A 26,189-nucleotide genomic window follows, 5' to 3' on the forward strand; every position below is an offset into this window, starting at 1 on the left:
CCTGTCAATCATTTTTAAACACCTGTCTTTTGTTGAGATTCTGAATTCTTAACTCGCCCTTACTCCCAAAACGAGTCCAGTGACTCTGAGTAGTCCAGGGCTGAACATGTATGAACTTTTGTAATTTGTAAATAGTATAATATCATTACATTTTGTGAAATAAACAGCCTTTTTTCACTGATACTTGTTTGTGTAAAAAAAGTGAAATTAATGTAATTATTTATTTAAAATCATTGTTTTATTTGATGGCCTTCCTGCCCTAGCATTTGGCCTTTGTGCCCTAAAACAATTGCAACACCAAAGCCAGGCCAAGTGGCCTTGCCACAGAAATAGAACCCTGGGGAATCCTGGTCAATGAAGAATAGGGGTTGGCTAATGAGCCAGTCAATCAGTCCCATTATCTCTTATATTACATTGCGTTTTAAATCACAGAATGTGGCAGCCAGAAGGAGTAAAGCCTGAGTTATACTTAGTTGCTGGTGTCGTGCTCAGTAAATAGCTGATACAAGCTCGCAACGTGTCACGAATTTGACGCGTTGTGAGCTTGCATATCTGCTAATTACGGCAGGCAAGTTGCCTGCCGTAAATAGCAGATATGCAAGCCTGAGGCAACACCTGCCTGAGGCAACACCTGCCGTAATGGTAATGCAAATGGTCAAATGCCTGTGTGCAAATTCAGATCAATTGCTCCAGCCACCGAGGAGAACCGGGCAGAACAGGTTTTGGTGACAGGTTCCGGTAATTATAGTAGGATGTACGTGTGTGTGTGTGTGTGTGTGTGTGTGTGAATGAGAGAGTTGCGACAACACAACATGGTGGTAAAGAACAAGCTTTGGATTGCATACAAAGCCTATCTTTTTACCACTGTTCAAAACATTTCAGCACAAACGTCCATCCCGGACGGTTCATGCAATTGCAAATCCCAGGGACATCAATGAATTCAGTAATCTAGTTATGATAAATTCACATGCCATCACATGTAACTGAGAACAAATGTCTACAAATTGCGTGATACATTTATTTAAAACTTGTTTTGTGGGTTTTCTTTTAAACAACAGCAAGGAGTTTAAAAATATTATCCACATTATAATCATTGTCTTATTTTAACTAAGACACTGTACAATATATGTACCATTTATTCTCACGATAAAACACCACAGTTAAATTCTACAGAAGAGGGTTAGGAACACATCCGACAAAAGTCTTAAATTAATCTTAGATTTCAGAGATGAGGTAAGAATTCTAAAAATAAAGTCAGAATTACAAGATTAAATCATGTAATTTACATGTGTTCCTTATCCGCTTCTGTAGAATTTACATAATACAAAATAAAAATTCCACCGTTTTGTTTAATCACTGACAAGACTGAAGTTAGCATGTCTGCATTTGCCTCCTTTAGAATAAAGTAATATTTTACTTTGAAGAATACAATGCATACTGTAGCTACAATGACAAACAAAACAAACTCTTTGACCAATACACACATGTGCATCCAGGAAACAAGGCGATTTGTCTGTGCCTTTAGTGCACTATGGTAGAACCATTTAAAGGAAAAGGCAGAATTCAGTTTCATCCATGTAGCTCAAAAGAATCGCAACTCTGTGCCCTCGGCTCTTTGTCAGTTATGTGTGAGGGAATGCACACACACGCATTCCGCGCGTGTGCACACACACACACACACACACACACACACACACACACACACACACACACACACACACACACACACACACACACACACACACACACACACACACACACACACACACACACACACACACACACACACACACACACACACACACACACACACACAACCTGACAAAGTGCCCATGTAATTCATTGGGAGCAACATCAACGAGTCTTTTTAACTACATGTACTAACCTTCTTTTTTATTTTTTACTTGGCACCAGGTTAATACATAGATGTGCATTGGGTATACACTGACTACTAAGATTCATATGAGTACAAACCTTTGAATCCTGGTAAACTAAAACCACAATTCTTATCTTACAGTAACAGTCCCTTCAAACATTAGTTAACAAAGAAATACATTGTATTCTTATAGATGAATTGTATGGAAAAGAAATTTGACTCTAAGTGAATTTACCGTTAAAACGCATATAACAATCATAAAAATGACAGTGCATGAAGTTAAAAACATATAAAACAAGCTACATTCGATAGGGGATTGATTGGAGTGTGTGTGTGTGTGTGTGTGTGTGTGTGTGTGTGTGTGTGTGTGTGTGTGTGTGTGTGTGTGTGTGTGTGTGTGTGTGTGTGCGTGCGTGTGTGTGTGTGTGTGTGTGTGTGTGTGTGTGTGTGTGTGTGTGTGTGTGTGTGTGTGTGTGTGTGTGTGTGTGTGTGTCACCAATGCAAGTGTAAGTGTGGGTGTTGGTGGAGTTGACTAAGTAGTTCTTCTTCTGTTGGCTCTTGAATCTTCTCTCTGAAGAGAAAACAATTAAAGAACAAGGTAAAGATTAGAGTGATTAGTAGTGATTAGTATCTGTTTATCCAATTCTTTGTTTATTAACCCCTCATTTTGAAGGGCTGATATCCAAAGATCCCCATTCAGAACAGGAACAAGCAGTAAGCAAAATGTCAACCTACTTAAATATGTGCTGGACGGAAGTCTCAAATCTTGTCTTCTCCACTTCTGTGATAGAACAGCTGTGACTGCGGTCCCACTTATAAATAAAACTCTGTTAGGAAAACAAGGCAAAGGATTTATTATAGGTACAGTCTGCATCAAGATGTAGGTAGATAGTATTGTCTGGTCTGGTCTGGTCTGGTCTGGTCTGGTCTGGTCGGTCGGTCGGTCGGTCGGTCGGTCGGTCGGTCGGTCGGTCGGTCTTTGGAACCAAGTCAGATTAATGTTCATACAGTAACTGATGTAGAGCAAGGTAATGGTTTTGTCTGACATTGATTCTTTATACACTGTTAGAGTGAAGAGCCCACAAAGAATGTGGGCGAGAATGCGATCGATCTATCCCATGAGGAATGAAGAAAAAGGACAAGAACTATTATTTGTGCAAGCATCTGCTACTAGTATTAGGAGCCTACTGTACCTCTAAGATGAGCGCCACAAACAAGTTGACCCACATGACTGAAGAGGTGAGCCACCAGCACACAAAGTATAACTTGGCCCACCTGGACGAGGGAAGAGAGCAGATACAGGAGGTCATCATAATCATCAGCAGAAACAACACCTGAATATAAATTATCAACCACATTCCTCTTTGCACAAGGTTGAGTTTTCAGCGTGCTGGCTGAAAACACGGCAGGTGCTGCTCGCTGCCAGCCTCAGCATTAGGCAGCGATTCTGTGAACTGTAGAAAAGGTTTTTCACTCTATGTTTTGGTATGTGCACCTGAATAGACTTACATTTATTCATTGTATATTTGTTTCTTTTTTATCTCTGTACCTGATCATTTGTATTTTTTTATTGATATGTGCGAATAAAAAAACAAAACTCCAGTGTGAAAACACAGCCCTGAATATTACCATCTGCAGAGAAACTGTGTCTCATCCATGCTTGATCCATTCCTCACTACCTCATCCAGGGTAAATAATGGCTGTTTATATATAAACAAATACTTTTGTTTAAGGAACACTATCACAGTTCTCAACATTATCTCTATATGTATGTACTGTAGCAGCCATGAAATTGAGCAGTCTTCTTTATTTTTTATGAAATGCACCACAGTTGTCCTTGTTTCCTGCGTTTACAGTAAAATAGTGAGCTTGACTTCAGAAAATATTAATCAGGTTGATGTAATGGGGGCCATAGTTCATATGAGCATGCCAGGCCAATGCTTGCCAGCAAAAATGCATCCTGGGAATTGTAGGAATTGAGAGAGGCAGAAATAGTCAGAAAGGGGAATCTTCTCTGTAAGTGTGGATTGTACCGTAAAGATTGTTGTTTCTACTGTATAAACTACTGTATAGTATCCATCAACAATATACTGAAATGCATGACAGTGTGATAGTGTCCCTTTAACTTAATTTATATAGCACTTTCCCACCCAAGAGCGCAAAGTGCTTCGTCACAGCAATACAATGATAAGATAAATAGAACAACACAAACACAATGAAGCACAGAAAAAGATTATAAAAACTAATAAAAACAGAGTTTTAGTGATCATAATGATACACAATGTGAAATGAAAGGACAGTCTAAACAAATTAGTCATAATTTCAAAAAGCAGACAAACTCAGAGAACCTCATTTAGAGAGGTTAATGCAGCGTTTAGGGGGCTTAACTGCAAAATGACATCACCCTTATATTCCAGCCTTGACTCTTACTCTGAGGTGTATCTACTGTAGGCTTCCATGAAGGCCTGCCAGTTGTTCACCACCATGACATCGTAGAGGAGAATGATGGCTGCCTGAGAGACAGAGTTAGAGATACAGATATAGTCTGTTACTGTATGACCGGGCATTGAGAGACAAACAAAAACTAACAGATCAAATAAAATAGCAAAATAAAAGGTTCATTTGATTGAGTCACTCACAGCAAAGTCATCAAAGTTGTTGGGCCAGTAGCCCAATTGTTCATAAGTGCCACACTCCATGCTGTAGTTAGTGGTGATATCCTCCATGGTAGAATTTGAGAGAACACTAGTGAAACACAAAAACACACACTCTGTGATACACAGGTTTTACAGATTGTCAAGAGAAGACAACATTGAACTCAGTGGAGCAAAGTGCAAAGGATAAAATAGCTCAAGAACTGAAACATTCTTCAGAACTAACTAGAGAGAACAAAGGCTAAATAAACACTATGTACAGTTCTTGAGAAGTAACATGCGTAAACACAGTGTAGGAAACTCCAAGACTGTGCCACGAACAGATAAGTAAAGGAACTTGTGAGGAGAGACGTGAAAATCTGACGTAACACTTCCCAAAGCATTCTGTGGCAAGAGCTCTCTCTCTCACTGCACTGGGAAATTGATACCAGTACATAGTTGAAGGCTAGATAGCTGGAACGTTTGTTCATTTCTATAGGCATAAGGAGAAATAAAAACTCACTGATCTTGTCACTCTGAGAGAAGAGAGGAGACAGAGGAGAGGAGAGGAGAGGAGAAGAGAAGAGAAGAGAAGAGAAGAGAAGAGAAGAGAAGAGAAGAGAAGAGAAGAGAAGAGAAGAGAAGAGAAGAGAAGAGAAGAGAAGAGAAGAGAAGAGAAGAGAAGAGAAGAGAAGAGAAGAGAAGAGAAGAGAAGAGAAGAGAAGATTAATGTACTGCAGTAATCAATGCTATATTCAGCATATTAGTATACCTCGTTGGCGGGGGTTTGATAGCTCCCTCAAAAAGCCAGATTCCAAACACTGCAAACGCATAGTAGACCACCTGCCATATGAGAGAATAGGAGGAGAATATCATTCTTATTACGTTTACAGATTGTAAATAGTTTCAAACCAAATCACAACATAAACATTATGTACAGTATTTGAATCAACTAATTCAAATACATATATAAAATCATCTTTATTTCTGCTAGGCCAGAACGCCTGGGCGCGAGGATAATGTGAGTCTGTCTGGAAACCTTGCACACACACTCCAGTAGGCCAAGGAAGAACCTCTACCCTCTTGTGACTGGATGTGAGTTTGTAGATCTGCTATTTTCACCTAATGTTCACCTACATTACATGCCCAGAATAGGTACACTATGGTTCAAGTGGTTAAGAGTGTGGTTTATTTGCTTCAAATGGTGTATGTGTTATTTTTTACAGATAATTTACTCACCACCAGTACTCCTGCAAAGGCACGAAGGTTTTTCACCAAGTCTAACAGAGTGCTCGCGACTAAAGCCATGAGCTGGAGAAGGAAACAAACCACAACCACAAGGCAAATAAACAGCATGAATGTATTTGTTTATTTGTTCATCACCCATGCACTGGTGACTTGTATCTGCTCTAAGGGAGAAGACAACATGATGATACAGCTGGCTTTAACATGATTTTGATCATCAGTATTTCCCTTGAACATATGTCTAATAGTGTGGAAAAACCTACCTCCACTACTGAAAAATATTTAGAGGATTCACAGTAACGATCCCTGCAAGTAGCACTTCATACAGTAGCTACACTAACCAGGTGTATTGTGAAGGGTGTTCATCATAAACCACCTGCCCTACCTTGATATCTGGGATGATACGTAGGAAACGGAAGACAATGAGCATGTTGACCAGACGGACCATCTCCCACAGAGACATGTGATTATGAGATGTTGGATCCCTGTTGCAGTGTACACGCACACGCACACACACACACACACACACACACACACACACACACACACACACACACACACACACACACACACACACACACACACACACACACACACACACACACACGCACGCACGCACACGCACACGCACACGCACACACTGAATCACTGTGTAAAGCAACACTGTTCCATAATGATATGAATGCATTCACTTGAAAATAAGACACTGTGGACTGTTGAGCCATGTGGCTCATTGCCAGATGACCTCAGTATCTACTACGATGTAGTTACAGATCTAATATGAAGTTCCATGCCCTTGTGTTGTACTGAGTCATTAACAGAGTGACATACATGTGTACATAAACAAACATATACACAAACAGCCCAATTTCAATAGTTTCACAATTGGCTTATGACCCAACTATTGAGCAAGACTTGGAATGTTGCCCTGTGCTCTTCTTCCGTGATGTGTTTTGCCATCTTATTGAATACCCAGTAGCATACATGTCTTGTTAGCTTACTTGACAAAAACTAATATTTTCCTAGCTAGAAAACATCAGGGGCAACCAAATGTGTAACTGTAAGTCATACACTGGGGGACAATTCCATTATTACTGTAACTGTAGACAGTAACAAATAAAATAAGAACATGGCAACAACACATCTGTTTGCCGGTACAGAACCTAACCAGGTACTGTGCCAAGGTGATAGGATGCATCCTTCCAAATTATTATTATACATATATATATATATATATATATATATATATATATATATATATCAAATTTTATTTGGCCGCGGACCCCCATCTGAAAATAGTCTGTGCCAGGGACCCCCAAATTAATGTTGTTAAAATGTTTCAAAAATATTCCATATTTCTCCCCCATTTTCTAATAACCTACGTAGGGTTAAAGTGGTTAAACTGATTTTGATGCTTTATTTTTTTTTGCTTGGGACCACCCCAAGTCCCCGTACCCCACTTTGAGAACCACTGTCTTAGACTAAACACTGACCAACCACAGACATCCGTTACAGCCCAGCCAATCAGAGGATTGCCTGAGATGTTCTCTGACAAAACCCGGACATGCTGACTTGTGATTCAGACCCTCCAGTCGCTGGAATTGTTGATGTAAGTCCTGACTATGAGAGACATGGGGGGGGAATAACTTCCTCACTAACATGTTTCCTTGCTTTTTTTTATGAAAGGCCAAAGCTGTTGATTATTTCATTTGCACATGACCTTATTCTTCATACTTAAAGGGAAAACTAAAACATACAGTGGAAAAACAATAGCTATAGAGGTGTGCGTAGTTGAGCCTTTCATAGGGTCTCTGGTACTGTGTTTCAGTTTGTTTTGCAATTTTCAGCACCCTCTGGTGGACACATTTGCAGACAGTGAGGCATACAGTACACATAATACAGATTACTATCACTTTGCAAGCTCAACAAATAATAATAATCTGTAGAAGTTGTCAAAAGAAGGCCACAAAATGCTTTACTGAAATAGCATAAAATAAAAAACATTCATAAATGTTTATTAAGAATAATAATCTGAAGGAATGAATTTAAACCTACCATTCAGAATATGGAAGCCTGTAGGTGGCAAGAATTATGATCTGGAGAGTCTAGGAAAGAGAGTAATAGATATGAATCTGTATGCCAGAGTGATTAAGAGAAATTCAACAGATACGTATACAATATATAACTGCAATAATTTTTACAAATTATATAATTTGTTATATTTTTAGCATCAGAAATTAGGGTTTGTTCCTTAATACAATCGAGGTTTACAGTAAATAAAAGTCGAAAGAATGAATCATCACAAATCACAAATCATGTCAAGCACACTGATGACAGACCGTCACCACACAGTAAAGACCTTCACAGTCCATTTGGTTTCATTGTTATACTCTCACAGTTAAATTAACACTTCAGTACACATTTTACTGTGTACTAGAGATGTTAAGCTCCTCTTCATCAAAACAAGATGTGTTTGGAGGATATAGTCATTTTTCCCTGATTCTAGAATGGTGACTGTAGTAGCAGTGTTACCAGCAGCAGGAGGGTGAGGAGGCCATCAAAGATGTTGTTCCTGTAGGACACGTATCCCCTCCAGCCGAAGGCAAAGATTTTCAGGGACATCTCCAACAAATAGCAGAAGATGAAGCAACAGTTGATCACCTGAGAGTGAGGGTTAACAAGGGTTAGCCTCAGCTAACGCGCATTTTAACATGTTCAAAAACTAGACATCCCTAGCAAGTAAAATGCATAAAGGAATTGTTGACCATGTTGATGGCTGTTGATGGCTGCCCATCTTGGTCAGATATTATTATTATTATTATTAGGCACTTTGATTTCTTGGTTGGTTACTCTTCCTCATGGACCTACATGTCGATTTTACCTGTGAAAGTTACCGCTCTATGTGAGCCTGTCACTAGGCTATGGACTTACTTTTCCTTGAGGATCTATCATGTGGATTGTACTGTGGAAGTTACCACCCTTTGTGGTTGAACCTGACAATGCACTGATTCTCTGTTTGCACCTTAATGTCAAATATCATGTACATACCTGCAGCTATGTTCATGCACCTCTAACCTCTTTACATACTGTACTGTATCATACTGGATATGCTATGTGTATATACAGTACAGTATGTAGATATATTTTGTTTGAGGTTTCTTTTTATCCTTACTCTCCCTGTACCCTCCTCTTCTTTTCCTTTCCTTTTCTGAACGTGACAAAAACTAATTTCATCCAAAAACTGTTAAACCTGTAAACCTGTGATGTGACAAAATAAAATAAATCATGCAGTTGTTGTTGTATCGTGTCAAATCGTGTCAAATCAAATCAGAGCATTTCAGCAATGCTCGAATGGTTATTTTTGCAATTTTCCGGTTTACATTTAGACAACAGACTACAACAGACTCAGACCTACATACAAAACCGTGTACATACAGAAAATCATAAGCATAAGACAAGGTTAGACTGGTTTTAACCACTTGAACCCCCAGGGGTTCGTACTTGGCCTCCTCCTTTTTTAACTCTACAGGAAATCTCTTTGCTGAAAATAGGCGATCTACAAGCTCACAGCGCATCACGCTGCAGCGCATTTTGAGCTTGTAGATCTGCTATTTTCGAAGACTGTTATTTAACTTGAACTCAGTAGAGGCTGTACCTAAACAGTTGATTATTAAGAACTAACTATTTGAATAGCTGCCTACCTCCATGTAGTAATCCTTTCTCTCTGCGATGGACATCTCTGAGTTCAACACCAGTATAGTCTGAAATACACACACACACACACACACACACACACACACACACACACACACACACACACACACACACACACACACACACACACACACACACACACACACACACACACACACACAGAGAAAACACAATGTTTGATTGTTTGATTGTTGAGTGTTTGATTTGTATGGTGTGTGTATGTTGAGGTATGTGTGGGAGCATGTTTGTTTTTGTGTGCATGTGTAAGTCTATATGTGTGTGTGTGTGTGTGTGTGTGTGTGTGTGTGTGTGTGTGTGTGTGTGTGTGTGTGTGTGTGTGTGTGTGTGTGTGTGTGTGTGTGTGTGTGTGTGTGTGTGTGTACACTGTACACTCACATTCATGTGTATGTGTTCTTGCATGCATGCTACATTGCAGACTTACACATATGGAAATGACATTGATCAGTGCCATTGCGTTGCCAACGAGAGTCACATAGTAATGACTGAAGATCACCTGAAGTTTCTGCAAGACTGGGGACTCATACTGAGGCAGGGGAGGGTGCTATGGAGAATGCACACACACACACACACACACACACACACACACACACACACACACACACACACACACACACACACACACACACACACACACACACACACACACACACACACACACACACACACACACACACACGTTATAAGTTCATCCACACCACCACTTGATGTTACATGTTAATAAATATGAAAATATGAAACATGTATGTTCACTGTACCACAGCATGTCAGTATAACCGTACCTCTTTGATGCGGTCCTTGTCCAGCTCGTCAAACAACTTCCTGAAGTCCTCTCGCTGCATATAACCAACTTCGGAGAGCTTCTGCGCCTCCTGGAAGCAAGAGATATGAATAATGAGCCAGGCACAAAGCAGTGAGTGAATCAAGGTCCCTGATGCCTTTTACAATTTACAATTTAGGCATTTAGCAGATGCTCTTATACAAAGCGACTTCCAATAAGCAAGGTACATACAATAAGCAAGGCACATACATCAAATGCAGAGAGACAGTGTAGTGCCTCAGTAAACTAAGATCACAAGTAAACCAAGAACCTAGCACCAGTCAAATTATATTATACACAAAATAACCTGTACATTGCAACTAAAGGATACAAGGTAAATAATGAACCATAATAACATTGTGGTCAAGAAAAACAAGCCTAAGTAACAAAAACATGAGAACAAATGAACAAGGTATGTCTGCAATGGTCATCCTAACTATGTTAGTGCTATGGGCTGAGGTTGAGTCTGAAGATGTGAGTCTTCAGATTACGGGAGAAACCCCTTTTATCATTGGTGTCGTGCAGAAGCCTTGTATCTTAAACTTTAAATGAATGGACATTTATTATTAAATTAACGTCCTACTTCGTCGTACAAGAGTGTCCCAAGAGTGACCCAAAAGCAGCTAAAACAGCCATTCTACAAGCCCACAAGGTGTCGCGGCACATTGTGAGCTTGTAGATCGGCTATTTGCACTTTTTCTGAACTTTTTTAAAGTGACATTTAAAGTGGTTAAGTGTGTCTGTGCGTTTCATAAATATTTAACCAATGACAAGTATTAGCAAGAGCTTGTGACTATGGATCCATTGGAACACAGGTTATATTTTCCATTTCCTGAAAAGGAGTGGTTTTGGACATACAGTACAAGCTTTCCACCCGACACTGCCGACAGTGACGATATACACAATCGCATAACAGACCCACATGATTACAAGTACACACGTCTCCACAAAAAAACATTATTATGTTGGCTGTCACAGTGACCTGGATGATGGCTTGTCTGTAGTAAGACTTCATCTGCACCATTGCCATCACATGCAGCACTGCTTGCACATCCACACGCTCTCTGGAAGGAACACAGCACACAGTCAGATCAAATGTGTGTGTGTGTGTGTGTGTGTGTGTGTGTGTGTGTGTGTGTGTGTGTGTGTGTGTGTGTGTGTGTGTGTGTGTGTGTGTGTGTGTGTGTGTGTGTGTGTGTGTGTGTGTGTGTGTGTAACATACGCGTCTGCGCGGCTGGCCCCTTGGCAGCTGAGGACTTGAAAGGCAGCTCTGATTCCCAACCGCCTCCTGAGGATGGAAGTCTGGACTGACATCTGGACCACACCATAGACAAATGGACAGACAGGTAGAATATGGACAGACATGTAGTCAAGAAGATAGAGTGAAAGATGGACAGCCAGTGAGTCTGACAGACAGATGCCGGGTATTACGATTAGTAACCATGGGTTTTACAAACAACTAAATCAATCATAAGTAGCCATCTTATTGGTTGTAACTGAAAATGTAATACTCCCCCATTAGCACAATGTCCTCTCAGTGAGGTCTTCATTAGTATATGTATGTTAGACTCACCAGAAGGTATCCTCTGAATTGATTATAGATGATAGCTGTAAGTAAGTTCATTAGGAAGTAGGTTCCTGGAAGGAAAGAGAATACATCTTCTCAAACTCTGAATAGAAAAGTGGATTTCATAGCTTAAATATTCAGGATACTGTACTTTTTCCATGCTGTTTGTATGTACTGTAAGTTATTAAGGCTTACCGAATACACTGAACATGATGAAGAAAATGGAGTACGCTCTGTTTAACGTATAGGCAGGAATCATCACTATGACAAGAAGGGAGAGGAAAATGAATTACAAGATGGTCACTCAAAGTCTTAAGACCACTGAATTATAACATTTCCGTCATGTTTAACTGTCCAGTAACATCTAACTCCTGGTCAGCAAGTGTGAATATTCCTAAAAAGAAAATATATTTTTTACGTTTCAAAATGCCCAAAAATACATTTAACACATCCTGAGCATGGGGGGAAATATATTTTTAAATAAGATTAATAAAATGTATTTCCAGGTTCTAGAATACATTTTTTAATTAATTAGAAATGAACAATAATTATTTTTGTCCACTTGTCTGTCCGCTGGTCTTTTTGTTACACTATACAGGTAAACGGTCTCACAAAATGAAATGAAACATTCACAGTTTCCCTAACCAAAATATGGTCTTTGATTATCCAATCACCATGTTGGGGGGTAATTCGGCCAAGGTCAAATGTAATGAAAAAGGTTAAAATTGCTGTTGGACCATAACTAACAAAAATTGTCACAATTGTTTGTTCTATTTTTAAGATACAATCCTGCCCATTGAAGATCAGAAGGGATCAGAACTTTGAGGGCCAAGATGATCAGACAAAATGTCATATTTTCCAATATAACTATTGTTAAAAACCGTTTAAATACACATATCAACAAATTGGAAGTCAGTTCTGGTCTTTCAAAACATGGATGAAAGAAGAGCTTTAATTCCAACAGCAGTTTGTTTGCCTGCTGCAGTTGGAATTAAGGTTTGGGGCATTTAAAAGTGAGTTGCAAACCCTTCTTTCGTCTATGATTTTGCTGCCCTTGCAGTTTGGCTCAGCACCGAAGTTGGAGGATGTACGTTATCTTTGTCTTTGAATGGCAAAACATGAACAGTGACATTGAGTAACATAGGTCACCACCTAGGAGAAAACCTGGAACCCATCCCGTGTTTGTTCTACTTAAACCCTATATACTTTGTTATATACTTCATTGACCGGGGTCCCCTCCTTTTTTCTCTCTACACCAAGAGAGATCTACAAGCTCTAGTGATCTGCAAGCGATGCACAAGTTCATAATGCGTCACATTGTGGCACGTTGTGAGATTGTAGATCGGCTATTTTCTCAAAATGTTCGCATGTTTTTGTTGAATGTTCACCTGTTTTCGTGAAATGTTCGCCGGGAAGCTAGGTTTATGCTGTTTATACTGCATGAGTTGGTAGTAAATGGATCATAAGGTAGTAAGTGTATCATAAGAGTTATGAAGTTGCATTACCATCAGGGTTGTTGGCCGTGGTGAGCAGCACAAGCAGTGACGTGAGGGAAACAGTCATGTTCCTGAAATACAACTCCCACTCCCCATTTTTCTGTGGGTCCTGGATGTAAAAGAAAGGAGGGGTGAGTAGATTTGAACCACGGTGTGTGTGTGTGTGTGTGTGTGCGTGCGTGTGTGTGATTATTATGGTATAATAGTGGTAGTTAGGAGGACATGTCTTTTTTTTCTTTTCTTTTTTTGATATTGTGATGACATCAGAGCAAAAAAATCGAATTCAAATATATCCTGTGATACCTGTTTGTTTTTTAATATGTCCTTAATGGCAGCAATATTTTCCTAAAATAGCAATTCTGGGTCAAAGTGTGTATCAACTGCAGAATAAACATGAGTACAAGCTCACACAGCAAAATCCACAGTGTGAATTTATTCATTTGTAACTCAGAGTGTACAAATGTAACAAAATAAGAGTCAGAGGCGTGCACAGGCCTGCCAGCCATGGTTCTCAGGTGCACTGTGTATTTATCAGGGTGTAACCTCACCTCTGTTTTAGCAAACAGCAACATGCCTATCATTGTGAACAAAAGGAGGTGGAGCGCCAACAGTAGGATCACACTGGAGAGAGAGAGAGAGAGAGAGTGTGTGAGGGGGGGGTGGGGGGGGGGGATAATAATAGTAACACTTTATCACTGATGAAAGCCGGACAGGTGCCATAGTATCAAAATTCAAATGAAAGTAATACATAAAGTAACCTTGTTTTGTTGAGTGCGACACCATCTTTGTTATGTAGCTGTCTTTTGGCATATGAACATCTATTTAACGTTAAGGTGTAAATGATGATGGTATTTACATGAATAATAATATCCCTGACAGTGGGTTACCTTGCTATCTCAGGCAGGGTCTTCTTGATACACTTCAGCGTCTTCTTCATCAGTGAAGAGTTTTGAAGGAGGAAAAATGGCCTAATGAGCCTCCGTACTCTCAGTTTCTGATGCAAAAATGTAGAAAAAAATTACTTCTAGACTGTTATTAGAGTTCTCATATATGTACCTAATGCATGTCCCTCTACTGAATAGAGTCTATTCTATTCAATAGAACAACCTTACTAGACATTCACTATTCTTCCTTTACACCTGCACCCATACCCTGTGATATGCTTCCTGAATCCCATAGCCAATGAGTGTTCAGATATGGGTGATCTACTAGTAAAGGATAATGCACTGCACTGGGATTATGAGAAGAAAACAAAACAACTGCACAACAGTGGGGTTTTACTTTAATGGTTCATTGGAATTGTTTGTAATTATGAACCAGACCAATATCCTGAATTAGAAGTACATTGTACAGTATGGTGTGTACATTTAATATATAATTTTCAGTATTTGATAAACAAATAAACAAGTAAATGTGACTTCACCTCATCACAGTCCATGCTGATAGACAACGTCCAATCAATGACGGAGACTGAGATGACCACACAGTAACCGATCAGCCATTTGCTCTTCCTGAACTCCTCCCAGCCAATCAGATAGCTCTGAGGATAGAACATGTCAAAATGAAACCAGGATTGGAAACCACTTCATAGATCATGAGGTAATAACGGAATATTTATCAGATGACACTGGTTATATTCAGAGGCGAAAACATCAATTTAAGCTGAATAATAGTTAGTGGCTGTATTGACCTTGACAGCTAGGTCCAGGGTGAAGATGATGAGGCAGACAATCTCAATGCTCTCTGTTACGCCACAGGGGGGCTCCCACGCTGGGGTGCGGATCCTGGGGTCTGAAGAATAGGAGAGAGAGGACGGACGCTCGACAAAGGCCACCAACAGCACCACTGCAATGGTCAGGCCCAGAACCCTGAGAGGAACACATTAAAGAGGTGGTGCCATGGTTTTGCACTTTTTCTGTTTTTCATGTGTCTATGAGGTTGATAGAACTTCATAAAGCCCCCCGGTGGTGTTTTTATGGTGTTTTATGTCTTCTCTGACTATTTGGAGTTTCTTCCTGGAGGCTGAAACCTTGAGGGTCAAACGTGCCAATAGAGAAACAGCGCTTTAGTGACATCACAAAGCCATACCCTCCCCATCATTATCATAACACAACAGGTGTGGGCATGAGGAGGAGGAGGGACTAGGACAGGTGGGTGGTGCTAAGGTGGTGGAGGAGGTGCTAAGGTGAGAACCAGGTATACTTAATGAACTGGAGGCGTGTCCACATAAAAACATAATTTTAACAATTTCTGTACACTTTTTTTTTGTTGAAAAAAATCCTTACATAATAATAATACCTTATGATCAGGTTTTAGGGTTGAAAAATATCATGGCACCCCATCTTTAATGATGGATGGATGGATTAGGTTGGTTCAAGGGTATTTTATTTTCATTCCTTTATATTTACAGGAAATAAAAAGCACACTAAATCTTTAACCCAAGAACCTACAGTTTAACAGTTACCAATCAAATCTCAAGGTACTGTACATCATTAATTATCCTCCCTGACAGATTTGAACACTCTTTGAGGCAAAAATTTGTTTTTGCTCCATATTGTGATAGTAATCATTGCTGTTTAGAGTGTTCGTTCAATAACGGCGGTATCCCTGTCTTTCCAGCTCTTTTTTTTTTATTTATTTTTTTATCCCTCGATTTTGTAACCCTTTTTTCACCCGGTGCCAATTTGCTAAGTGATCCTGGGCACTACACTCCCCCCACCAGCCTAGGGAGGCCAGGGCCGAGCTCATGCCTCCTTCAATGCATGAGAGCCAACTGACCTTCTTGTCACCTGACAGGGGGGAGTTTCCCTGGTTGGATGTAGCACGTGGAAGGAACACGTTATTCCAACCAGTTCCCTTCCCCTCCATCAGGCGCCCCGGCTGACCAGGGGGAGGCAGTATAGTGACCAGGATTACTACATGTTTTTTGTGAGGGTATTAACTACCCTAGGAGACACGGGGAGAACATGCAAACTCCACACAGAGTAGGCCCTGTCTTTCCAGCTCTTAAGCAAATGTGTATGTTCAGGTGAGTTGCCGATTTCAGCCAATCAGGAGAGAGCACCCATTTATCAGCTTAAATTTCACAGTGTTCCATTTCCAATTTTGTCACTTCCAATTTCACTTGTTTAATATGTCTCCTGTGTGAGTTTTTCTCTCTCCTGATTGGATAAAATTGGTATCGCGACCTGAAAATGTATTATTCAACACTTATTTTAACAAAGAAATATCACTTGCCCCACCTTTAATTGAAGTTTGTATCTCTATTAGAGGCCAATGAACCTCCCATTTTGAATATTTTCATTGTGGCCTATATATATATCTCTCCAATAAATCACATAACCCTTTGTTCCGGTGGAATTGAAAATAGTCTATTTTTGGGGTTTTGAGGTAAAAGAATTCAAAGCAAGATTTGATCTACCGGAACCCACTTATTTGCATAATCCAATATGGTCATCCTTGTCAAAAATTATAAATGGCCAGTTGTCAGCTTTTTTAATTTAAGGACAAAGATTTAGGGGCAATGCACATTAATTAACATGAATTAAAATGTAAATGTGCCTGAGTTAGCCAGGGTTGGCAAATTTTCATCTGCAATCCCATGCAAATATAACGTAGGCTATTTAAAAAAACCTAGAATGAACCCATCGAATCTATACGGTCTGACAAGCCAATTCAGCGAGGCTGATAATAATAATAGGCTGATAATAATAATAGGCTAATAAAGGGCAAGTTATTAGCGTAAACACAGCATACACATAAAAAGACAGATGCATGCACGCACACGGGCACACACACACACACACACAGGTACTTGTAATTTTGTTACAATCTGTGACCCACTATGGTCATTTAATGTCAGTATTAAAACTACTACCTGTACATGCATTTCAATGCTCACTTGACTTGACTTTAGTGTGAAGAAGCAAAGATGCAAAAACCATTCAACCTGAGCTGACAGTCATTTAGAAGCATATGATTGGTGAAACTTACCATTGACATAACCTCGAATAGTACCATCGATAGAGGCGGAGTGAGCTGACATCTACCCGGTGATTGATCGACCGATACTATATAAAACACAAAACATCAAGTGATTTATTTCAAACACTGAACGTGTGTGTACAATCAATGTGTGTTGTACAATTTGTGTCCATGGCTTTGTAGTATATTAATTTTGACCTTACTAATGGGTGCGTTCGGATATTGCGCACCGGAGCGCACTCGCCTATTAGTTTGTATTGGCCAGTGCGCTCAGTGCTGTATTTCCGAACGCACCCTAAGATTAAAAACTCTAGTAGTAATAACGTATTAATCATTTCACTGTTACCTGTATGGCATCCTCGATGAAGACCACAGCTTGCTGGATGTATAGGGCCTCATCATCTATGGATAAAAGTAGCATTAGCATGACCATCTGATGGGGTTTCAGTAAGGAGAGAAAAGAGACTGTCTCAGTCTCTTGTCTCAGAGACTGAGACGCGGTATGCTGTGTGTATGGGACTATTTTGTCTAAACAGCAGCCTTTCCCACAGTGTGACTCACACACATCTCCTGTAAAGTGAGGCCTATTGTGTACAATGGAATATGCATATGCACTCACTGAGTGGAATAAATATTTGTGCACACCTGGGGCTAGTTGTTGGCTATGTTTAACCCATTCAACAAGGGAACGCATCTGTGTCATCTTAGATTTGAGCTATAACCATTATTTTATACTTTGGCTATTCAAAAATAGCAGACATACAAGCTCATAGCACGGCAATAGCAGAGCTTGTAGGTCTGCTATTTGATTTTAAATAGTGGAAATGTGTGCAAAACTTTGAATATATATATTTTTAAAGCGAACATTTGTAACTCAAATCTTTGCTTCTGGGGGTTTCCCTGGAACTAAATATTTTGAGATGGGGGTCCGCGGCCAAATGCATTATTATTTTTGGGGTCCTTGACATGAAAAAGTTTGAGCACCACTGATATAGAAACCTGATTTCAGAAACCTGTTAGGATTTAGAAGACATTTGTATAGATGCGTTCCCGGATTGAATGGGTTAACTTCAGGACAGTTCAAAAGATAGTGTTAGGCACATCCATGTGTCTGTCACTGGTGCAGCGCAAAGTAAACGTACCAAAATAAAGGAAAAGTCCACACAAACAGCTCGATATCGTCTTTGTTGGGTGGGAAACGTTATTATAAGTCCAAAACTGTTACTTTTCAGGATTCAAATTCAAAAATAGCAAAAGTAGCAGATCTACAAGCTTTATTTAACAGTTTTTATGTTACAAACATGTATATAGGGATTTGTACTTGTGACACTTTTGTGTGACACTGTAGTATGATCAATTAGGGCATTAATTTATGAAAAAAAACACCAAAAGTTAGAATATGGAGATAAGAGGTTTCTGCCCGACAGCAACGATTGAGTGGACTTTTCCTTTTTTTTCACTTCAGTACAGGGCAGGCCTATCTTGAAACAATAGCTAACATCTAGTAATGGTGATGAGAAGGTGTTATGATTGTGGGGGGAATCTCTAGAGCCTTGTCTTGTTCTGGACAAGGAGAAAACACACAACCATGAATTTCAGTTTGGCCACATTCATCCTACATTTATACTACAGTATATTCATACATTTTTAAGTGGTCTCCTCTAGGATAAATGCAACACCTGGCAGAAGTCACTGTAATATTAGTTGCTAATGAATGGTCACATACAATGTTCATATACAGTATGTATAGGCCTTAATCACTGTTACGGGTGATTTATACTTGAGTGCGTGCTGGAAATAGTAGATCTACAAGCCCACAATGCATTGTGGCACATGTTCTGAGCATGTAGATCTGCTATTTTCAGTCAGCAATCAGGCATTACAGTCTCTTTAACAAAGCAAAATTACCCCCAATTGGGCAAGGAAAAACCTTGATTAAGGCTGGGCAATGTATTGATAATACAATAATACAATAATATTGTGATAGTTGATTTTGTCCATATGGCCCAGCCCTACCCTTGATGGAAAAAGGAAAAGGAAGAAACCCTGTTAAGGATCACATTCACAAAAGAAGGGACCCCCTTCCAGGGCAGACAGCATGTAATAGATGTCGAGTGGGCAGTATCCAAATGTTAAATAAACAAAATCAATAGCAATAGTAAGAAAATATACTTAATAGTATAAGTAGTGTATAATAATAAATAAAACAAAATGAGAGTTATCAAAGGGTCAGTAATGTCCAATATGGTGCTGTCTGCTGCCACAGATCAGTTGAGGACACAGTCAGGGACAAGAGTGAAACAGGAACTGCAGGAAAAGTAGGCTGCCGAGCTCAACTTCAACTAGAAAATGTGCTCCTCGGAGCACAGGTCTCCGCCAGGTCAGGTAGGTTATTGTGAGCCAGCAATGTTCGGAATTTGCCAATCAGGATGGGATATGAAAAATCGGACGGATCCGTCTTGATCACTTGACTATAGAGATAATGTGTACCGATTTGTGTGATGTTTGGAATACATTTGTAGGAGTAATATATATCGGCCTCCTGGTGGCACTATAATAGGGCAAAACGGTTCAATAGGTTCAAAACGGGCCACTCCCGCAAACCTTTGATTTCAATCTTAGCCAATCAGGATTGTCAAGGCAATTTGAAAATGTGTCATATTATCCATTTAGGAGAACTCTAAAAGATATATATATATTAAGGATCACATATTAGTATAATTTCTGTCATAGTAGATCGCAGTAGACCAGGTTCCTGTGACTACTCGTTTGCATACGCCTGATTTCATTATACAGAGCCATTGTACCTAGAGGTGTGGCTCGCCTCCAAGACATAAGGTTTCAATGATCAAACAACATGAAACAATACCTTGTTTTGGGTTAACACTTCACCCTGAAGGGGTGGGGCTGGGATAAGCCTCTTAAGAGGATGCAAGAGACAGCCTAAATTGAGTCATCCCATTGAGACATGTATGTTCACTCCACTGTATTAATACTTTTAAACTCTCTTATACTTTGAAATATGAAATCTTGTCTGTCTCATTATTTTGTTATGAGTGCCCCATTCAGATTCTTCTTGCACAGGATGGAATATGAAAAATCTAACAGATCCGTCCTGATCACATGACTATAGAGATCATGTGTACCGATTTGCGTGAAATTTGGATACAATCTGAAGGGGTAATATCAAAAAATGAGTTTTGCATAAGTCGGCCTCCTGGTGGCACTATAAAAGGCAGATGTGATAAATGCAGGGCAAAGGTTTTTCCTTGACCTCTAGGGAGTGCGCATACAAAGTTTGGTGCAGTTATAGGTAAAAACACGAATCGGCCTTATGAGGCTTATTTGAAACATTTCAAATGCCATTTCTTCATCAGCCTACTGGGAAAGTGCGTGCCAAATTTCAGGGAAAATGCATGCTGTTATCATGATTTGAGGCATTTTGTTCAAAACGAAGCACTCCTGGAAACTTTGAAAGCCAATCTTAGCCAATCAGGATGGAATATGAAAAATCAGAAAGACTTGTTTTGTTTTATGACTATAGAGATACTGTGTACCGATTTGTGTGATGTTTGGACAAAATCTGTAGGAGTACTGTCAAGAAATGTGTTTTGGCAAAATCGGCCTCCTGGTGGCGCTATAACAGGCCCATGTGAAAAATTCAGTGCAGAGGTCCTGCAGTTTCACTGCGATCAAGCCAACCGCGCCGGAGATCAGCTGTACACAGCCAGAATGACACACGCGGCACACACGGAAGGACGAACGGACAGGGTGCAAAACATACTCTCTCGTCATGCCTTTCAGCCTGGCGGAGACAATAACAGGTTCATGAATGAGCATGCTACAGCTTGCAGAATGCTCATAAAATCCTCAGTATTAGATCCTCAGTATTAGTTTAACTCTGGGAGGTGGTAAAAACTGGACTGAACTAATGGGGGGGTCAAATTGTTGTTGTTTTTTTAACACTCTTTAAGTTAACCACATGATAAAGGAGGGGACCAAGTATAGACCTCCAACGATGTATGTAGGGTTTAATGGTTAAATCAACACTGCAGATGTTACCGTGTGGTTGAACATGGCCTAACTGAATGGTGTGATGAGCATGATGATGATGCAAATCATGTGCCAATAGACATTATGCCACTAAAGATTCCAAAACGTGACGTTTTTGCGAACGCGGAAGGGCGCCTCCGCCCAAGTGGAGCTTACTATGAAACTGTGCTCGGGTTGTGTGTGTGTGGCTCTGTGGCTCTGTGTGCACTGCCTGTGTGCAGCCGCGCCCCCATGTGACTCACGCTCTCATTGGCTGCTGACAGATCTCAGAGTGGAGCTTGCTATGAAACCAACCCGATCGCCCCCCAAACACGGTGAAATAGCACGGATTGACAGACGGCAATTCCGTGCATAGATGACTAGGAACTCCGAAACTGTGCATAGGAGAACCATATCCCCCCTCATTAACTTCAATACGAGGCGGAGGCAGTCACGTGACTTTCTCTCTACGCTCTCCCCATCACGGTGAAATAACACGGATTACAAGTTCGTAAATACACAACATAACAATTTTAAAAAGACACAAAAAAATATAGGGCTGCGTTCGCTTCCCGCGTTTGCGTGTCTTACTTGTTCTAGTGTCTCTTGGCGAATTTGTATTCCTTTGATCGTAAAAGATGGATGAAATTACATCTGAAGTTACATTTAAATAGTAATGATATAAAATATCAAAACAATATCAAATATGATATTGTGTATTAGACATAAATAAAGGCAGAGTACCTCAGTCTCTCACGTAGCAGCAGATATGTATGAAATTTGTGGGAATGGAGTATATCCACAGTCATATTATAAATTACATAAAGTAATAGTGCCAGTGTAATGCGAGTACTGTAAGAATGACATGGTGACAGGGCTCAGTGCCTGTTCAGCAGCCTGATGGCCTGGCTGTGGAAACTGTCCCTGTAAAAGCAGGCTGACAAGCTCAACTTCAATAACAGGTTCATGAATAAAGATAAATTGACAGGATGCAGAAGTTCTACAGAGTTCTGCAAAAGAAGCACCAGGCAGAGAAAGAGAGACGTGTTGATCCTAATGGCGTTGAAGTAACAGACAAACACAAACAAACACTATACACTATAATATACACAAAATAGAATATTTTATATACATAGCTAAATATACTCTTTATCATGAGTGTATGGTTTGACTACATGTTTCACAGACGTCTGATGGCTTTTGTCGCTGCCATTTCTTGAATGACCATAATTTTCCCCCTGGCAGTTACTTAGTTACAGACATGATGAGTCAGCTCTAGCCTGTTTTCCTCCACAAGCCCATACCGAGTAGACACACAACCACACAAACACACGTGCATGCACACACACACACACACACACACACACACACACACACACACACACACACACACACACACACACACACACACACACACACACACACACACACACACACATACACACACACACACACACACACACACACACACACACACACACAAGTGTACAACGTCTCAAAAGTCCCACACCAGGATGTGTCATTTGGTGGTCGGCGCTAAAGACAACACCTCAAACGGTTGAAGACCCCAAATATGGTCTGGCTCTGTGCATCGAACATGCTGTAACAAACTGCAAACTGCAAGCCTACTAGTTCCCATAGTGTGAGGTACTGTACTGGTAATTCCTCATGATTTAGAAACGGCGCTAAATGGTCTACATCTACTCATTTCAATCCAGCCATGTGAACCATCTCATTAACGCATTGCTGTTAATTTTTTTTGAGACACAGGCCATCTGTATGTGAAGTATCAGTGTAGTGTAGTCTAGTATTGTAGGCTAAGTGTAATACAGATCTGATCTGTGTTAAGAGCAAAGGAGATGCTTGTGGAATTTCAAGGTTTAAGGATGACAAATAAATGTACATTTGATCATGTTGTGCACATCTTTGACCATTTTCTGTTAAAAAAGAGGTCTGTGCCAACCCCTGCCAACCTTTCTGCCGTCAGAAAGCTGCTCTTTCATCATTAGGTTGAAGCTTAATTTATACTCTCTTGTGCGAGGGTGTTGCTTGCGAAAAAAGAACTGATCTCTGACAAGCTTAGATTGTACAGTAGTAGATTAGTTATTTTTGGCAAGCGACACCATCATACTATGAGGCTTTATGCTGAGGAAGCTCCACCCCTGGTTGTAAGGAGGATCTCCATCCACTGGTGCTGAAAATATCATCTGGAGCTTTTTAATTATTATTATGTATTAAAGCACTTCTTCTTGGAACTATCTTCTTTTTAGTCTTCTCTTAAGTGGCACAGCATGGAGTGTCTCTCCAAGTTTCCTTTCTGCTGTCTATATACTGGGCAGGTGGGTAGGTGTACATTACTGATCGAAGAACGACTCTAATAACCACCTCAAGTGTATTATCAGGATACCAGCTATCCAAGTTCATAAGAAGGACAATACGTTTAGTGACTTCAATTAATCAGGGGTATAAACACGAAAACCACTGCTGCAAAAAAAAGTTATTAGACTGTAATAACTTGTTAACAACAGTTACTCTGTTGAATCAAAAAAGATGGTTGAGTGTGCTGCACTGCTCTGAGTTTGTAACTCACTGTAACCAGATGACCCTTAGGTCAATGACCTCATGCCCCCTTGGTTGTTAATATTATGGAATGTGCACTGTGTGGGTTACAGAAGTCATGGGGTCACATCCCTGGGTGTAAACTCACTTCTTAGTGAAAATAGTTTCATTTTTAAAATTTAATTTTCAAAGGGCAGACTGGATTAAAAGTGTTAATTCTGCTTTTGTAGTGAATCCAGATGCCTTGTGTTGTGCCAAATAGCCTACAGGGAACATGGCATTGCCAAGTATGAGGTTCATACAGGGTATTTGTATTGGCATTTTGGTATTCACTGCGGTGAAAGCCCAACAACAACAACACAACCTATGTCGCAAGATTACAAAGTACATGACTGAATGCAACACCACACTGAACACAGCAAACAAACTACACTCACAACAGTGACAATTAGTGATAAGAAAATCTCATGGGCTTTCAAGACCTGCTGTGTGATTATGATCGCAAATATTATGAATGAATATAGAATTCACACACTACAGTAAACCCATGGGGTTATGAGTTTGAACTTAGATGTAGTTGGGCCAGGTTTAAATAGAGGCATTGCCTATGACTCTATAGTCATCAGATAAAACAAAGTACAAAAAGGTATTTTTACTTTACTGGAGTATGTCAGTACTTTTACTCCACTACATCTCAGAGGCAAATATTGTACTTTTACTCTACTCCACTACAAGTATTTGAAAACTTTAGTTACTAGTTAATTTGTAGATTTGATTATAAAATTATAAATGATAAAACATACATTAACCACTTCAGCCCTATACACTTTGGCCATTTGAAAATAGCCGATCTACAAGCTCACAATGCCTCGCGATGCGATGCATTGTGAGCTTGTAGATCTGCTATTTTCTTTTTCCAAATTTACAATTTATACATTTGAAAACTTGTGAAATGGGACATTCTGCATAATGTGTCCATTAGTCCATACTTTCTACTTTTGGTACTTTAACTACATTTTGATACCAGTACTTACTTAAGTAAAGCTTGAATTCAGGACTTATACTTAAGTAACAGAGTATTTCTGCATCGCAGTATTGATACTTTTACTTAAAACATTTGAGTACTTTTTACTTTTTCCACCACTGGTAATAATAACCAAGCACTGCAACAGCCTGTGGTGAATTTACATGGTGTATGTGAGACAGACAGTCAGAGTCAGGAAGGGAGGGGGGACTGACTAGACTGACTGACCGCTCAAGGGCTTTTACATTCTCAACCAATCGATCCCAAATATTTACGAACTGTGATAATTATATTTGCTTTAGAGTGCGATACATCCATCAGCAGAAACGCAAACACCCTTCACCTGTCTGCTGACGCAGACGTGTAGTACCGACTCTCCTAGAATGCACCTTGACTTACGTGACTTACCCCCTTCGACAGAGCATGACTCTCGGGCGGCTGAGTAGGACAGACGTCTGGTCCTTGGGGATGATGTTGTTGTCGCTCCTGACTGTCCATGACCATGGTCCGATCCATGGTCCGATGACCCGGAGCCGTAGTCTGCCGTCTCACTGTGGCCGGCCAGCAGACCCTCTGTTTCCATCCAGGATCTCTCTGCCTTCCTTCCTTCGGCAAACCGAAACCAACTGAGGTGGTGTAAAAAAGAAGAAAAAAAAGAAAAAGGGCTCCCAAACTATAGCGTCCCGCAGCCCACCCGAGGAGTTAAATCAGAACTTCAGAAGAGTTTGTAGGAAAGGCAACAGACTGATCTAGGCTATTAATAAACATAAACTAACATCTATTTAAGTTACCGGGGTTCGGCTCATGTGTGAGGGAGCTGTCCACTCTCGATTTAATTCAAGTTGACTGTCCAGTAGGCTGCCGAGTTCCTGAACTTTTTTTTCCTGAACTTTTCTTTTTTTACTAGCATAGGGCCTAAGTTAACCTCGAATGGGAAGTCTGTTTTAGGAAACGTCGTGAGCTACTCCTCCCTCTCTAGTCTCGACTGTCAGAAGTATCACTTTACATCATACACCCCCGGCTGCCCGCTTGCGACAGAGCACTGCAGCGCGCCTACCACACGCAGCATTACGTAGGCTGCTGCACTGTTGTGTAGTAGTGCAGTGCATTCCAAAGGGTAACAGGACAGGTGGGCACCAAAACCATCAGGGCACTAGGGACATGTGGGCACCTAGACAAGTGGGCACTTAGGGGTGGTCGGGTGGAGATAACTGGGCACCT

The 26,189-nt window shown here is 40.3% G+C and overlaps 1 protein-coding gene across 2 annotated transcripts; it reads right to left on the reverse strand.

Annotated features, from left to right (window-relative positions):
- Window positions 1-1,004: 1,004 nt before the first annotated feature.
- tpcn2 (two pore segment channel 2) lies at window positions 1,005-25,981 on the reverse strand. 2 transcript variants are annotated; one of them, XM_080448758.1, is made up of 25 exons: window positions 25,377-25,981; window positions 17,700-17,755; window positions 17,363-17,439; window positions 15,060-15,237; window positions 14,793-14,909; window positions 14,257-14,363; window positions 13,918-13,990; window positions 13,379-13,478; window positions 12,069-12,134; window positions 11,880-11,944; window positions 11,529-11,620; window positions 11,289-11,370; window positions 10,269-10,358; window positions 9,911-10,030; window positions 9,456-9,515; window positions 8,287-8,415; window positions 7,810-7,859; window positions 6,140-6,239; window positions 5,749-5,820; window positions 5,282-5,352; window positions 4,516-4,621; window positions 4,307-4,389; window positions 3,070-3,151; window positions 2,612-2,703; window positions 1,005-2,447 (listed from the first exon to the last, which is right to left on the reverse strand). In XM_080448758.1, exons 1-25 carry the CDS (start codon window positions 25,549-25,551, stop codon window positions 2,369-2,371), a joined length of 2,322 nt encoding a protein of 773 aa, XP_080304884.1. In that variant the 5' UTR covers window positions 25,552-25,981; the 3' UTR covers window positions 1,005-2,368. The 2 variants fall into 2 exon arrangements, with proteins under 2 accessions (XP_080304884.1, XP_080304883.1); XM_080448757.1 differs by having other exon boundaries at window positions 25,368-25,981.
- Between the last annotated feature and the right edge of the window lie 208 nt (window positions 25,982-26,189).

Source organism: Gymnoscopelus braueri, assembly GCF_963280865.1.
Source record: "Gymnoscopelus braueri genome assembly, chromosome: 1".
Lineage (NCBI taxonomy): Eukaryota > Metazoa > Chordata > Actinopteri > Myctophiformes > Myctophidae > Gymnoscopelus > Gymnoscopelus braueri.

What these genes read in the sequence shown, in the direction of transcription:
- tpcn2 (XM_080448757.1), bottom strand. Translation starts at nt 25,551, where the DNA reads ATGGAAACAGAGGGTCTGCTGGCCGGCCACAGTGAGACGGCAGACTAC. An exon ending in TCAGCATGGACTGTGATGAG is followed by an intron (nt 14,364 to 14,792) that starts GTGAAGTCACAT and finishes TTTTTGCATCAG; the next exon opens with AAACTGAGAGTACGGAGGCT. An exon ending in TACAGTAGATACACCTCAGA is followed by an intron (nt 3,152 to 4,306) that starts GTAAGAGTCAAG and finishes TCCCTCGTCCAG; the next exon opens with GTGGGCCAAGTTATACTTTG.